An 18,028-nucleotide genomic window follows, 5' to 3' on the forward strand; every position below is an offset into this window, starting at 1 on the left:
TTGCTACGTCGGTATGAGGGGAAGGTTTTGATTATATGACTACAGAAGCCCTCGTGGGTAGCACAGTTGGTAGAATTGCCCTCCTCCCCACACTGGCTGGAAAAGACCAGAGTTTGAATCCCATTGATGAAGGGAGGAATTTTCACGGGTATTTTTCACAATGTGGCTGAGTTAGTCAGGCGAGAGTGGGATGGTTTTTTCCTCCCGGAAACTCGGGTTTTTCGTCCAGCAAAACAGAAAATCGACCTTGGGACGCACGCAATTTATAGACAATATACCCAGAGTAACATGGCCTTAGTCACTGATGCTCCTAAAAAATAAAAAAAGATATGATTACTGAAGACATTCAACTGGTAGAAAAAGAAGCCAGCATGGCAGATTTGGTGCAAATGGCATCAGAGGTAAAATCAGATCAATTCAGATGATGATAGCACAGATGAAAATTCTAAACTTCCAAATTTTACACTAAAAAGCGTAGGGAAGGCATAAAGTTAGCTGAGCAATTAGAATCTTATTTTTTGAATGCAGATTCTTCAATGAAAGGAGCTCAAAGTTCAGAATGGAGCTTCAAACATGGTTAGTTCCATACGATGAAATTCACAAAGATTTATCAAGCAAAAGCAAACAAACCCAGATTACTGATTTTTTGAAAAGAACAGAAGATACACGAAATATAGAATGGCGTATTTTTGTTAGCTTTTGGAACGTAACCCCCTTTTTGTACTTTTTCTTAGTCCCATATAACACGGTTTCACACAACACGACATTTTACAGGAACCTAATAACTGTGTTATTATGAGGGTTACCTGTATAAATAATATTTATATATTATTTATATACCATATTTTGTCAACTCGGCATTCATATTCTTTATTCATAATGGTAAATCGCATTTCTCTGTGTGGTTTCCTGCAGTTCTTGGAATGTCTATTTTTACATCCATTGTTTCTCAACCTTCTGTTTCCGGCAGAACAGGGCAAATACATTTTTTTTTTTTTTTTTTTTTTTTTTTTTCTCTCTCTCTCTCTCTCTTAAAATTCAAGAAATTTATAATTTTGCTATCAAGAATTTAATATATAATAGCAGTCTTGGTGGCTTAAATTTAGACTGACATTTTATTTGATTTGTAATAAATGTTCTTTGTATTATCTTTTTGAAAATTTTACACATTCTGTTCTCTATTTTAATTCCTTTTAGGTAGATGGAGATGACCCAGTGAATATTGCTCCAAAACAAAGTATAGATGATAGAGGTACTTAACTATTTGTCGTCTTATTAAATAAAACTATTGTGTTCTTGGAATGTCTATTTTATGGAAAGAAATTTTATCAAAAAAGTTTTTGACTTTCTTTCAAATTGTAACTCACCTAAACTTGTGTTTAACCTATATTTTTTATGTCAAAATATTTAAATTTAATTGTTAGTATTTTTTAATACTAATCCTAAACATGAATCAATGTAATTTTTGGATATAACAGTTTTATTAATGATTAAATATTGCTTGCAGCAACACAGACATAATACAAAAATATGTCTACAGTGTTAAAGACATTACACTTTGTAAATAATTTCTAAAATTATACATTTAAAATGTGTCATGTTAGAGAGGGAAAAAAAAGGGCGGTTAATTTTACACAAATCACAAAATGAATAAATAAGCAAATGAATGCTTTGAGAGAAGGACATTCCATAGTCATTCATAATAAATTAATTTGATATGTGAATAACAATAATTAAACTACACGAATTGTTGTTGTCAAATGAACTTTATTATACAGTGTATTATGCAATACAAAGCATTATTAATTAAGTTGAATTTCCACACATTAGAATTATTTAATAATTAGCAACTTTTCTGGATTCCATCTTGAATCCTCTCATCAGGCCTAATTAGGAAAGAAGGGTCGTACTAATTGTACAGAGTGGAAGATTCTTCCAACTTGTGCATATAGTAATGGGTAAAATAAATGTTTTCATTTGATAATTAAACAATTTCCTGCAAAAACTGTCTTTAAAAAAAAGGGGGATATACTGAATAAACTAATGCAGATTTCCATGGCGAAACAGTCACTTTGTCTTTGGTGGTTCCATGATATAGGAATTCAAATGCACAATTTTGCAGCAGCAGCCATATGATATTAGTATTATTACAGGCATATGATGCAAGAAAGCAAGCTTATACGGCATCAGCAAAAAAAAATAATAATAAATAACAAAAAAAAACCACTTCCACCCATTGATTCATTCCAAATGTTTGTCTAGTTCTGCCTTGAATTTATTTAAGCTATCAACTTCCACAACAACAGATGGAAATTTGTTCCAGCAGTCAACTACACGCTGGCTAAAGGCAAATTTCTGCACATCTATTCCACAACTGCAACTGTCTTTCCTCAATTTCAGTTTATACTCCCTCAGGATTGTAATCTGAGCAAGAGGAAGAATCCATTCAAGGCCTTATACACCTCAATCAGATCGCTTCTCAGGTGTCTACTTTCTCAATTTGCAGAATTTAAGCCTTTTGTCGTAAGAGCACCCCCTTTGTTCCCCTCACCTGTCTTGTTGCCCTTCTCTGTACTCATTCTAGCAACTCTACATCCTTCCTAAAATGTAGCTTACAGACCTGTATACAGTACTCAAGGTGTGGCCTGACCATTGCCTTATACAAGGGGATAATCACCTCCTTATTCCTGTTTGCAAAATTCCTATATATAATTGACAAGACCCCATGACCTACTCTGGCAGCCTGTCTGCATTGCTCAAAAAACTTCATGTGTCTGACTGCACAATTACCCCCAGGTCTCTTTCATTCTCCACAACCCTGAGTGTATCACCACCCAGTTGGTACATTTCTCTGGGGTTACTGCTGCCCTTATGCAGTATTTTGCATTTGTCAATTTTAAACTTTAGTTGCCACTTCTCAGCCCATCGGCCCAACTTCTCAAGGTTCTGTTGCAGCAATTGCAGAGGATCTCATCTGCAGTGTTCTTTAGCCTTAAGAGCACCAGGATTTAATATATAATTGGAAGCAGCAGGATATTTTACAGTTAGTCCCCTTTCCTTGGGGATAAATAAACTAGCCTTTACTGTAATTTTGAAACCACACTCTGCTTTATGATTGCTATAAAATGTTCCTCTGTGCATATCTTTAATAATCTTAACTCTTTCACAAGCAAGTAGTAGTAGTAGTAGTAGTAGTAGTGGCACTTGATGCAAGAAAGCAAGTGTAGGAGCTTATGCAGCATCAGCCAAAAAAAAAAAAAAAAAAAAAAAAAAAATAATCACACCATACCCTCCAAATGCCTGTCCAGTTCCTCCTTAAATTTATTTAACCTATCAACTTCCACAACGACAGATGGAAGTTTGTTCCAGCAATTAACCACCCGCTGGCTAAAGGCAAATTTCCGCACATCTATTCTACATCTATCCTTTCTTGATTTGAACTTATGTCCCCGTAGGTTCGTATTCTGAACAAGTGGGAGGATCCCATCAGAATTCAGCGTGCTCAACCCATTCAAGGCCTTATAGACCTCAATCAGATCACCGCGCAGGTGCCTAGTCTCCAGCCACTGCAATTTGCAGAACTTAAGCCTCTCTTGGTAAGAGGATCCCTTCATTCCCCTCACCAATCGTGTTGCTCTTCTCTGTACACGCTCAAGCAAATCTACATCCTTCCTAAAATGAGGCCTCCAGACCTGTACGCAGTACTCAAGGCGTGGCCTGACCATTGCCTTATACAGAGGGACAATCACCTCCTTTTCCCTGCTAGCAAAATTCCTATATATCATTGACAAAACCCCATGACCTGCCCTGGCAGCCTGTCTGCATTGCTCAGAAAACTTCATATCTGACTGCACAATTATTCCCAGGTCTTTTTCATTTTCTACCACCTTAAGTGTAGTACCACACAGTTGGTACGTTTCTCTGGGGTTATTTCTACCCATATGCAGTACTTTCCATTTGTCAAGGTTAAACTTCAGTTGCCACTTCTTAGCCCATCTGCCCAAATTATCTAGATCCTGTTGCAGTAGCACACTGCCATTACTGTCATTAACAACCCTGCCAACCTTCGTGTCATCTGCAAACTTCGACATTAAGCCTGATATACCTTCATCAATATCATTGATAAATATACAAAACAACAGTGGACCCAACACCGAACCCTGTGGGACTCCACTAATAACATTAGTCCACGAAGAGCAGCACCCATTGATTACCACCCTCTGTCTTCTCCCACTTAACCATCCTTTTATCCATTGTAGCAACTTACCCTTAATACCATTCTGCTCCAATTTGTACAGTAGTCTTCCATGCGCAACAGTTTCCTTGTATTATGCAGTCCTTGTAGAGTGAGCTTTTTTGGAGGAAATTTTAAAGTTTTATTTATGGTTAACATTATGTACATAAATGCTCTTAAATATTACAGTAAACCCTCGATTTAACAGACTAATAGGGGAGAATGGGTGTCTGTTAATGCAGAAAGTCCATTAAATCGAATATAACCTGAGGAGGAGCATTTTTTATTGTTCTTAATGTAAAAAAAAAAAAAAAAAAGCTTTAATACAATATACAGTACTGTACAATATTAAATTATAATAAAGAATATGTAATATTTACTCACCTTTTTGTCAGTATAGTTGAAGAGTATTTTTCCGTGACCATAGTGGTAGTAGTACAGTAGTTGTTATTCAGTATCTGAAGGTAGTGGTGAAGGGGAATCTTCAGATTCTTCTGAAATGTTTACAAATGTAGGCACTGGTGTCATCTATTTGCTTGTAGACGGTTGAGATGTACAAGCATTTGGAGGTGAAATAGGAGTGGGAGTCGGTGAAGTTTGCTTAAAGAAAGCGTCCAGTTTCAGTTGGTTGCCACTCTGATGTTTCTTAATAATGATTGCCCTGAACTGCCGAAAATGTTCATAGTAAGGGACAATTTCAGGGTCAGAAGATGTCCCTATGTAGTGGATGGCAATGTCTGTAAGATTTCTCATTTCAGACAGTGTAGGCCGTGCTGGTGTTATTTGCTCTTCTTTAATGTCTTCTTCTTCTTCCCCTGCCTTTGCCATATTGAACCTCGTCCACAATTTCTTCTTCAGTGAGGACTTGGTAGCCAGGATCACCTTCATCATTTTCAAGCCATTTCAGAACATCATCTTCAGTTGTTTCCCGGTTGCCAGCATTTTCAAGGGTGCATCAAAAGTCATTTGCCTCAAATCCTTCAAAATCCAAATCTGGTTCAATATTGTACAACAACTTCCAACCATTTGCCAAAGTCATAGTCTTCACTCCTTCCAAGCAGCTGCAAAGTTAAAGAGTGCAGACTTAATGTTGTAGGCTCATAGATTCTGAAATGTCCTGGTTCCTTTTGTGTCTTCTTCTGCATCTTCTTCATCTTCCAACACAACCATTACTTCTTCCAAAAGGGTCTTCTTGTACAGCCTCTTGCAGGCGGCAATTATTCCCTGGTCCATTGGCTGAATAACTGAAGTTGTTAGGAGGCAAAAAAATACATTTAATTCTGCCATCCTTACTAACTAACTTCTTAGTACTAGGATGAGCAGGGGCATTGTCAAGAAGCAACAATGCCTTTATATTATTGAGGAAATTTTCAGAACATCTGTCTGGAAGCACCTCACATCAGGGACAAAGTGGTTGAAGAACCAGTCAGAAAAAATCTCTGAAATAAACCACGCATTCTTTGAGCTGGTGTAAATAACAGGCAACTGATTCATAATGTCTTTGAGGGTGCATGGTTTCTTTGATTTCCCTACCACCATGGGCTTCAGGCAATGCCCATGGTGGTAGCATTTGCACAAAATAAGGCAGAAATTCAAAAGTACATCACCAAGGGTGTCAAGACTAATACTCAAGATTTCTAAGCGGCAAGCTAAAGATTATAATGATTTATGCACCAACATCGAGCCATGATGATGAAGAGGTTGAAGAAATGTACACCGAAATTGAGTCTTCTAGATGAGCAGAAAACCCACTACACTATTATTATGGGGGACTTCAATGCTAAGGTTGGAAAAAGGCAAAACAGTGCAGAAAGAGGAACTATAGGAAATTTTGGAATTGGTGAAAGAAATAAGAGGTGAAGGACTTGTGGAATTTGCAGAATCTCAAGGCAGTAATGAACACTTTTTTTCAAGAAAAGGGTGAACAGAAAGTGGACATGGAAGAGTCCGAATGGATTAACAACTAATGAAATCGACTTCATCCTCACTAACAGAAGATATATTGTGAATGATGTTACCGTCCTGAATAAGGTAAATGTTGGAAGTGATCACAGAATGGTAAGATGTACACTTGATATAGATGTAGGAAAGGAAAGGAAAAAACTGACTCGAGTAAATAATACAAAGGTCTTTGAGATAACAGAGGAGGAGAAAAAGCAGTATGTACTGGAACTTAAGAACAAGTTTGAGCTTCTGCAGACTGCTCAGGACCAAGATATCGACGAGGAATACTACAACTTTCTGAAAGTGATAAAGCCCAAGAAACCTATAGGGAAAAAGAAATCCAAAGAAGAAACATTAGTCAAGAAAAACACTGACAGGGAGAAAATTGAGTATACTGAGTTATGCAAAGCCATTAGAAAGAGACTCAGAGAGGACATAAGAAGATTTAACACAAGAAAAGTAGAACAAACATTAAGGGAAAACAAAGAATTTAAATCAGCAGCCATGAGCAGTAATACAGAAAGACAAATGATACTGAAACTGAAGAATAGCGATGGTGTACTTATAAACAGCAGAGAAGGCATAATTCAAATAGCAGAAGACTACTATAGAGAATTATACAAGGAGTGAGGGAATGATGCCAGCAGTGGGGAAGATGGATTGCAAAGTAGCAACACATACGACATACCCAATATTCTTCCTGATGAGGTAGAACATGCATTAAAGAAAATGAAGAATCAGAAAGCCCCAGGGGAAGATGAAGTTACTGTAGAGTTGTTAAAATTGGGAGGAAGAGACATAACACAAAAACTGGCAAGGCTCTTCACAAAGTGCATTAGAAAAGGTGTGATGCCTAAGCAGTGGAATAATGCAATCATAGTTTTGCTGCATAAGAAAGGAGATAAATCAGAAATTGGAAATTATAGACCAATTAGCTTGTTATCCCACATGTACAAGTTGTTCACAAGGGTCATTACTAACAGATTAGAAAGAATACTTGATGAGAATCAACCAAAAGAGCAAGCTGGCTTTAGGACAGGATTCTCAACTATGGATCACCTTCACATAATATCACAGCTAATGGAGAAAGCAAATGAATATAAAACACCATTATGCCTGCCATTTTTGGATTATGAAAAGGCATTTGACTCCATACAGCATAAGGCAATGTTTCGGGCACTGGAAAGACAAGGCATAGATATCCCATATATTATGATTTTGAAGAAAATATATGAGAGTGCTACCTCTTTTATTAGACTAGACAAAGACAGTAGCAAATTTAAAATCGAGAAAGGAGTTTGACAAGGAGACACAATATCTCCGAAGCTGTTTACTGCTGCCCTTGAGGAAGCTTTCAGAAGATTAGACTGGTCACAGAAAGGAGTCAATGTGAACGGAGAGTACCTAAACCATTTACGATTTGCAGATGACATTGTGGTCATAAGCCACGATCCCAAAGAATTAGAGGAAAATCTTAATCAGTTATGCACAGTTAGTAAGGATTTTGGACTAAAGATGAATATGGCTAAAACAAAAGTAATGATGAACAAGTATGCCACAGAAAGGGAAATAATGATTGAAGGAGCAGTAATTGAAAAGGTGGAGTCATATACTTATCTGGGACAAGTTATTAGCTGTAATAATGATAAATGGCTGGAAGTCAAGAGAAGAATAAATTTTGGATGGATAGCATTCAGGAAATATAGTCACATACTGAAGAGCAATATCCCAGTTTGTCTGAAACGTAAAATAATGAACCAATGTATACTCCCCACCATGACTTATGGAAGTGAAACTTGGGCACTCACTAAAAGAATGGAAGAGAAGCTGAGAACTACACAGCGAAGAATGGAACGAATTATATTGGGAATCAGACTGTTAGATAAGAAGAGAAACACTTGGATTAGGCAGCAAACTCAAGTAAAGGACATTCTTATCAAAACTAAAGAACTAAAATGGTCTTGGGTAGGACACATAGCTCGAAGACATGATGACAGATGGACTAAGAAAATAACAGAATGGTACCCAAGATTAGCTAGAAGAAAATCTGGAAGACAAAGGCGGAGATGGATAGATGAAATTCATGAGATTTTGGGTAGTAAATGGATGGCCAGTGCTCAAAATAGAAGGAACTGGAAAGTTGCTGGAGAGGCCGTCATCCTGCAGTGGATTGAAAATGGCTGATGATGATGATGAAGGCAGAAATTTGCTCCTTACTTAACTTGCGACCAGAAGTGCTGTGTTCATGTTTGTAGGCTAGCGTATTTTCAGGAACAGCACGATAGAACAGGCCAGTTTCATTGGCATTGTAAACCTGTTATAAAATAAGGCCCTTAAGTTTATTCATAAATTTTCTAAATGGCTCAACTTGTGGAATGTCTGCACTTAGATTCACCACAGGTTTTCTTGTTCACAATGCCATGCCTTTTTCTAAAACGCCACAGCCACCCACCTCAAATCGTGACAAAAACTCGGTGTCTCCTTCGTTGAGTCCAAAATTTTTTTTTTTTATTTTGAGAAACATTTTTATAAAATTCCGTTTGTAGTTTACCAGTGTTAGACCTTTTACTAATGGATTACGATATTTATTAAATACAATTTTTTAAATTGTTTAATGAAAATATTAAATTTAAGAATATATTTTTTTACACAGTAATTCTAATATAATATCGGTGTGTAGATACACCATAGACAACTCTTAAGAAACTACAATGTGTGACTACAACTACGATTAGTGAAGCGTTACTTATTCGAGGTAGTGCAATATCATGGCAACTCGTCGTGAAGGCAGAGCACAATATGAGAAAGAGCAAATAATGCCTACAACTACTTTGTAGTTTCTTAAGAGTTGTCTATGGTGTATCTACACACCGATATTATATATATATTAAACTCTTAATGTATTATGCCTTGTGCATTTAGTTATTTTAAATAAGTAATTCTAATGAATCAAGACTTCTATTAATTCTACCAAAAATTAAAAAAAAAAAAACATGATAGCCATTAGTCACTCCCATTTTACAAAACTTAAGAGCATGAAATTTTAAAATTTCACATGTATATAATTTTGAATATTTGTGCACTTAACAGTGGCAGCCTCATCTGTCAGCTCTTTTCGTGTAATTACTCTGCATAAATAATAGTTGCTGACCTCAAAAACAAACTTGAGCAAGACCTGTTTTCATTTATGAAGGTAAAGAGAGAGAGAGAGATGCATGCTAATCTCAAACAATTTAAACAAATTAGATATTTTGCTGATTGGCAAATATCTAATGTGTGTTAATACATTGTAATCACAGCATATTCATGTAGGATTTGTTTAAAGCATGGGCTAACAAGTGGTCGATCAAATCGACTGATGGATTGCAAGCATATTTTGTTCATTTCAGGCTATATGTATATAGAAATAAAAATATAAATTTCTGGAGAATGTCAGTATCAAAAATCTTATTATTTTAAATATGCACACACAAAGCATTTGAAAGGTTTGTGGCCTGAGTATGAAATGCTTATTTGAGAAGTGTGGTAACATGTTACTTTTCAACATAGTCACCTTTGAAATTGGTACACTGTCCACCAATGCTACAAAGCATGGACTCCAGCTACATAAAAGATTGTCTCTTGGACCTCCAAGAATGCAGCCATGACAGCATTGTCATGGCTGCAGTGGATGCCAGCCAGGTATTTTTTCAAATTTGAAAATAGGTGAAAATGTAATGGTGCTAGATTTGGTGAATATGGGGAATGGTCCAAGATTTCAAAACTGCACTCATGCAGTGCAGCTGTAACAATGACAGACTTACAAATAGGTGCATTTTCCTTGTGAAACAAGACTCTTTTACTGAGTTTTCCTCGGCATTTTTCTTTAATATTTTCACACAAATGCCTCACCAGATCTGTATAATATACCTCTGGCCTTTCTGAAGGTAATACACTAGCACCATCCCAGAAAGCTGATGCCATCACCTTGCTAGCAGAAGGAATTGATTTGCTTTCTTTGGAGGGGAGAAGAGCTGTATTTCCACTGTTTGGACTGCTCTTATTTTTCTGGCTGAAAGTGATGGCTACATGTGTCATCTGTGGTCACAAACCTTGCACAAAATATGCTGAATCTTCTGTCAACAACTTTGGGACCCATCATGCTGACACATTTTTCATAACAAGAACCTTTGTTATTATGTGATACACATATATTTAGATAGATGCCAAAGATGCTGGCAGTGTACTGAACTGTCACTCATTGATCAATCACCAGATCATGCATACTGTCAACTTCTGGAATGATGGATGTTGTAGGTCTTCCACAGCATGGTCATCTTGGTCACTGGGAAATAGGAAGGGCATCCTCCCCAAATGTTGTTACCGTATCCTCCTGAATTGCCTTGGGAATTAGTCCATTTTTTCCCAAACATTGGATGACTGCATGGTGGCTGATTTTGCCCATCCTCTCCTCGTTCACACAACTTTGTTGACTTCAGGATCTTATTCATAATAATAAAAATAAATATTAAATTAAACTTTATTGAAACTGCATGAAACTTGGTGTATCCTCAAAAAGGCCTCTAAGGTTGGGAGAATAGTTCATATCACAAATTTAAATAAATACACGAACCGTTTTGATTAAAATAGTTTAATACTGTAAAAATATAAATATAAAATGTACCAAGTGATACAGTGAATACTGTAAAATAATATTTACAAAACTGATTCACTATAAAATAAAATATATTACGAAAATGTTAAAATACGAAAATTAAAAGCGATAAAACAATGATTGTAGCTTTCTGGGGCGTCCGCCTCCTTTCTCAACAACAATGCTACTTGGACAACACATCCTTTAGTATCAGGTTCACGGCACACGTGGCTGACCAGGCGCATATTCAGTATTACTTTCACGTGCACCAGAACCGGAAGTGGCTCGAGAATGTGGAAATGAGAAGTGCTCATCTTTTGCAAGGACTACAGCTTCCAAGATGGGGTGAATACTGTAAAAAGCCCAAAAGCTACAATCATTGTTTTATCGCTTTTAATATTTTCGTAATATATTTTATTTTATTTTATAGTGAATCAGTTTTGTAAATATTTTACAGTATCCACTGTATGGGGGGGAAGCTAACTTTGTCCCACACCATTGATTGAACTTAGTTGATTATATGCCAACTTCCTTACCCCCCCCCCCCCCAAAAAAAAAAAAAAAAAAAAAAAACTAGCAGTTTCCCTGAACCTTTAATGCTTTCTCAGTGGCATTAGCAAAAAGCCTTGCACCTCCTCTGTTTAAGTGAATACCATCTTTACAAAATAAATTCTGTCTACCAACTAAAGCCAGCCATGCTGAGAAAAATATTCTTCCCTCCCATAAACCTTGTACAGATCAGTTCCATAAGTTAAGGTTTAGTAACCAGGGGTGACTTGACCAAGGTGCTGAAGGCATCTTTACACTTTATGTATGACAAAATGATGATGCTGGAATAAAGCCACACCTATTTTTGTAGTGATTTGGGGCATATGTAAATTTAAAGGAGGATTGGACAAATACTTGAAAGAAAATAAGTGAGAAGAGAGCAAAATCGGTTACTGTTTGCCAATGCTACTTAAGCTTGCTGCACTATTTGCTAGTACTAATACTAAAAGTCTTAAACATATTTCTTAAAAATTTACAAGTATGTGATTAACATCTGCTAAATAGAATTGTTTCAAAGAACTATTTCTTTTTTTACAGACTTCATCGAAGTTGTAAATATTCCAGTTGATGAGCTTTTAACCAGATTAAATGGTAAGTGAAATTTGTATTGGTATTCTATGTATTTCTGAGCATATTCAGTAGATCATACTGAATACAGTAAACCATCAGCTATGCTATAAATTGATTTTAAAATAAAATTAAATACAATGCAACCTTGATATAACACAGGTCAGGTGACAACTTTAATATCTGCATTATAGCCAAAAAATCCTTACCATTTTTTTTTCCCAGTTTTTTTAACATAAATACACTTTTCTTAGTAATTAAATACAGTGCAACCTTTAGTCTGTATACTTATAAAACATTAGTAAATAAATACTTTATTTACTAATGTTTTATAAGTACACAGACTAAAAGACAAAGTATTAAAGGTTATATCATTCCCTTTACATTCTACTAATACGCAATCCTGTTATGGACTCACATTTTGTGTCCATTCTAAAATAGGCATATAATTTAGTTTGCTAGAACTGATGACAGCATTTTTTTTTTTCAGTACAATAATTCTTAATATTGTTCAGATACAGTAAATGAAGATATTCACTATCACTCTGACATTCTAACCATGCTATCTCCTCATTAACATTTTCAAGCACTTTGCTAATGTCTAGTGCTTTTTCCTTACACAAGTCATTCACATTATCTTCTGAGTCAATCCCTATGTCACTAGCCTTCTGTTTTTCGATTATCTTCCCACATTTCCAGAGGCTGCAATTTCTTCTTCACTCGAGTAATGTGCAACTGGAGCTTCTGCATCCACTGCAATCCAAGCAGCCAGGTTATTTGCGCCAAGATTGCCACCAAATACACCAAGAAACAAAGGCACCAAGTTGTAGTGTGCGCGGGGGTAGCAAAAAGTTCATACCCCTGGCCTAGATAAAACATCAGTAGGAAGATGCCGTTTTTAATATAAGTTGTATCGTATTCAATAACTAACGTGTGAAATTTCATTCCCGTAGGTGATTGTACACCAGAGGTGGAGCCCGGAATCTGAGGAAGGATGCTATGGTTGACAAAGTGGAGTATCGAGCAGTGATCAAGTTCCTGCATTTGCAGGGAAAGAAAGCTCAAGAAATTTATGAAGAAATGAAAGCTGCGTATGGACAAAATTGTCCATCCTATGACATTGTAAAAAAAGTGGAAATGGGAGTTCCAGTGTGGTCGTACAAGTGTTTGACAAGCCAAGAGAAGGAAGGCCATCAACATCCACAGATATGTGACAATTCGTTTCATCGCAAATGCAATGGGAATTAGTTGTGGGTCTGCCCACAGCATTTTACATGACCACCTGCACATGTCTAAGGTCTCCACACGATGGTTCCAACATTACTGACACCATTGCCACAATCAACTTTTTTTCCCAGTGCAACTTCAAACTACTGCAGCACCCACCCTATTTTCCTGACCTAGCACCGTCAGACTTCTTCTTGTCTTGAGAAATGAAGAAACCATTGCATGGACACCGCTTTGATTCATCTCAGGAAGTCATCAATGAAGTGGAATCATGGTTTCAGGCAAAAAGTGCAGACTTCTATGATCAAGGCATTAAACAACTGATCCATAGATGGGAGAAATATGTTACTACATAGTAACATAGGAGAGTACATAGAAAAGGATTAAAGTTCCTGTGAAGTTTCACCTTTCTAGGGCTATTATTTCTAGGTAAGAGTGCGAACTTTTTGATACCCCCTCGTACTTGGTCCCTTTTGCTTATTGTTCTGCGGCGCCTCCATAGCCAGGTGGGAAGGAGCAGCAGTGCGTAGCACACGCTTCTTGATTAGACCGAGGTTCGAGCCAGTCACCACCGAATACGGAGGATGTGGAAAGGTCAGGGAATGACCACGCATATCCCGGAGCAATATGGCCTTAGTTGCTAATGCTCCTAAAAACCAAATAACAAGCTTCTTGTTCTGAAAGTGCTAATTCATGGTTATTATTAGTGATCTCATATTTTCCAATACATCTTTTGTTTTTTGGCAGTTTTCAATTGCTGGTGAGCTTACTTTTTCTCATGCTAATCCAATATCAAATGCAGTATGTTTCAGTGTTAATGTTTTCAGCTGTTCTTTCTAGAACTTGAATTTATGAGTTCACAAAACCAGCAAGTAGCTCACCACGATAGTAGGCATTTAATAATGCCCTGATCAAATGGCTGAATTAGTGCAGTTGTGTTCCTTGGCAGAGACAAGACTCTGACCTTGCTATCTTTTGATTTCAGGCCATCAGCCGAAGAATGAGCTGGCCAGTGATCCAACACTAACAGTCATTTCTTCAATTTTTTTGGAAAGCAAGTGGCATCTCACCGATGATACAAACTCACTTTCAAACCATGAAGCAAAAATATCACTTGTCATCCAAGAGTTGGAACTATTTTTATAAATCACAAGTAGAGATTTCGTGTTGACATGCTTAAAACACTGGGGACTTCAACTTTTACCAATGTGCAATAGTTTTAGCTTGTGATTTCCTATCTTTTGTGCACAGTATTACAGTAATTCTCTCTTTGTTAGTTTTCATGCCTGCTTTGTTGAGTGCCTTCTTAATATCCAGTGACTTGTTGAAGAGAAGTTTATAGTAAAGCACTGTTTCGTCACATCATCTCCACTGGGTAGCTTATGAAATTTAAATACCTGTACTTTCAAAATTACCCCGTTTATTGGTACTCCTTCGCTATTCTTCTGTAGAAACCACTTGTATAAGTGTTGGTCCACATCACAGTTTTCACAGTCTAGTTTTCTTTCTTTAGAGATATACTTCATCTTCTACAGAGTTGACAAATGAATGCAATTTTGTGTTTCATCCAAATGTGGGTCATGACTTCTGCAATTCCACATTAACAAAATACATTGCATTTTATTTCACCACTGTTCTTAACTCTTTCGATAATCTTTAACCTTTTCTTCAACTGTATAATTTTTTCCTTTTGGTGGCCATTACTTCAGTCTTGCTGATTTACTAATTTGGCCATGTATTTATTTCTGATGCCCTAGAATTAACGTGTTTTGAGAGAACTAAATCAAAGCCAAACTGTCCTACCTATCATGGTGCCGGAGTAAAGTCACGTGATTTCTCCAAAAATCACTTCTTGGTTTGTGTATATTTTTGTCTAGTTTGGCCCTTAGCAGTTTTTGCTATCCTAGTTAAATTAGCATTTCATTAGCTTAAGTGTAACTTCCAGTTGAAGAAAGGATATTGTGTACTGTTGTTTACAAAAATTAACTAATACAATGAACTTGACAAATGGCAGCCATATTCCCCACCAGAGATAGCTGTTTGTAATTAGCATTTCACTGATATACTCTTTTATTGCATCTATAGCTAAAGGGAGAAACTGGGTGTCTACAGTAATTAGGCCTCCTGTTTACAAAAAATTACTCTGAAACTGGATATATCAAAGTGAATATACAGCCAATTTTAGCTAATTTCTCCCCCTTGGAAATGCAGTATTAGATGTATAGTAGATACAAGTATATACAATATTGACTTTTTCCAGTTTCATTTTATCAAAGTTGCACTGTGTATTGCAGTTGTAAAATTTTAATCATACATAAATAAAATACAATTTGGAGTTGTATTTTAACTCCAAATTGCCATTTACTTAGTGAAACAGAAGTCATTTAAGGAAAATGATTTTACTTTGCAATTTTTAATGTGCATAACCTGTTTTACACTAGAGTATTATTCATTGAAGCAGATAATGTTTCCCGGCTAATTCTGCTGATTACATAACGAAATTTTCTTTTAGCTCTTCCATATTAGTTAGTTTGCCTTTGTGTGTTGATATTCACATAAAAAAGAAATCAAAATAGTCAAATTTGTAATTAACTTTATTGAAATTTAAAGAACTTGGGCACTGTCAATTTCAGTAATGTTGTTTGTATAAAATTGATATTATCAATTCAGATCAATTTGTGGATAACAGTACAGTATTTTGTGTAATGTGAGCATCAGCCCAAGTCTTCAGCAAAAGTCGTGCTCCGTGATTGGAGAGACAAACGCATTCCTAATTGGGACAGAAGTTGAATTGAATTTCAGAAATGCATAAAGTTTTTAAATTATTTCAGTGTCTCCATTGAAATATAACTATAGAGCCTTTGCTGCTTTGCTCAAAATTTTTTCATTAGTTTAAAAAGATTTAATTCAGTTATTGGGCCTGTTGTCAAATGTAATTTTAATAAGTTAGTAACAACAACTATGTTAGAATTAAGGACCCATCTTAGAAAAATGAAATATTGTCTGAATAAATTTGTATTTAGTGCAGTAGTTATTAAAACTAATAAAGTGACATGACCTGTCATAACTTACAGTTAACTGAATAGTAACTTAATAAATCATTTTTTAATTTTTTTATATATATATACACACACATACATATACACTGGTGTTCAAAGAGAGTGCATCACCCCTTAAAATTGTAATTGTCGTCCGAACAATGTAAGTATATTTGCAATATTCTTACAGATTGCATCAGATAAGATTGGCACACATAGGTGATGATGTAATATTGCATCAGCTGTTAATTTCAGCTATATAAGCACTCTGCAAGAGTTGCAGTCATTCCTTGCTTGTGTCAGGATGGCAAGTTACGTGCAGTTCACACCACGAAGAAAGAGTACTATTGTTACTTTACGTGAGGACGGATGTTCTTCCTGTCGTATTACTTATAGAGTGTCTTGTAATCAGTCGACAGTGAGTAGATTTCTTTCCAAACTCAAGAATACTGGTTCTGCTAATAGGAAAAAAGGAACTGGATTCCGCAAACGAGTCTCTATGCCTTAAAAACCATAAAGCTTCTTGATCTGAGTTGAAAAGTGAATGGGAAGAACATACAGGAGTGATAGCAATCGCCCTCCCCCCATACTTCTCCTTCAACCCATGCACGGTACTAAGTACTATAGGTTTTGATACCTTTCGTGTTTGGGGTTTTCATAAAAAAAAAAAATAAAAAAAAAAGTGCAGTAACAGTCAGAAGACACCTCTTCAAAAATGGACTTGTAGCTCTTCGTCCTAAGAAGAAGCCCCTCCTCACACAAAAAATGAAAAAGGTCCAATTAATTTGGTGTAAGGAGCACGTCAAATGGATCCCCTAGCAGTGGAAGTCAGTTATTTTCTTGGATGAGAAGAAATTCAACCTTCATGTCTCTGATGGGAGACAAATGATTCGCTGTAGAAGTGGTGAAGAATACCATCCAGACTGTATGGTGTCTACAGTGAAATTCCCTACCAGTCAAATTATATTCCGGTGCATTTTGTATTGCTAAGTAGGTTACCTGCAGTTTATAAAAGGTTCTGTAAATGCCAATGGATACCTGGCTTTATTGGAAGGCAAATTGCTGCCAACCATTAGAGACTATTTCAACTTGCCAAGTAACTGCATCTTTCAGAACAACTCTGCTCCTTGTCATCGGGCGAAAAGTGTAAGTAGGCACTTCTGTAGTTATTTTAGCTTCACTGCATTAGAGGTTTGACAGTAATGTGTTTACATTTGTTACAGGTAAAAAAAATGGTTTCTAAGAACGGTCTGTTACAACTCTTAGCTGACCAGGAAATGCCCAGACCTGAATCCCATAATGTGGAATCTGCAGTTTTCAGAAAGAAACCAAACACCCTTCATGAACTTCAGGAAGCCATAATTCGTGTTTGGAACCACAAACTATCAGTTGATTATCTTCAGAAATTGATATTGTCAATGCCTCAATGGTGTGCTGCTGGCATCAGGGCCAGAGGCGGTTCAACTAAATATTAGTTTGCACTTGGTGAAATATTCATTTTGTTTTCCATTTAAAATAATAAACTGAAGCAATTTGAGGGCTTCTGATAACATTTCAGCCATAATTGTTATATTTACCAAAACTGTTGTATAAAGGTTGCAAATGCTCATTTTGGAATATTTTGAGAACACCTCTCAAATATTATTTGGCTTTGCCTTAACTATTAATAAATATCTGTTGTTTGCATTTTTTATTTGTGATGCTAATCATTAATGTAACATACCATCGCAAAAAAGGGTTAGAAATGTGAAAATTCCTACTAGGTGATGCGCGCACACACACACTCTCTCTCTCTCTCTCTCTCTCTCTCTCTCTCTCTCTCTCTCTCTCAATGCA

General features: G+C 36.3%; 1 protein-coding gene across 4 annotated transcripts in view; it reads left to right on the plus strand.

The window, feature by feature from the left end:
* Positions 1-18,028, plus strand: part of LOC150088831 (ADP-sugar pyrophosphatase-like) — a 139,407-nt gene that overhangs the window by 111,641 nt on the left and 9,738 nt on the right. For all 4 annotated transcript variants that reach the window (XM_090370929.1, XM_090370931.1, XM_090370932.1 and 1 more), the window contains exons 8-9: positions 1,198-1,252; positions 11,898-11,951. In XM_090370929.1, the coding sequence (XP_090227055.1) occupies positions 1,198-1,252; positions 11,898-11,951 (109 nt within the window). The remainder of the gene's footprint in view (positions 1-1,197; positions 1,253-11,897; positions 11,952-18,028) is intronic.

This window comes from Mastigoproctus giganteus, chromosome 3 (assembly GCF_048544385.1).
Source record: "Mastigoproctus giganteus isolate SK-2022 chromosome 3, ASM4854438v1, whole genome shotgun sequence".
NCBI classification, from domain to species: domain Eukaryota; kingdom Metazoa; phylum Arthropoda; class Arachnida; order Uropygi; family Thelyphonidae; genus Mastigoproctus; species Mastigoproctus giganteus.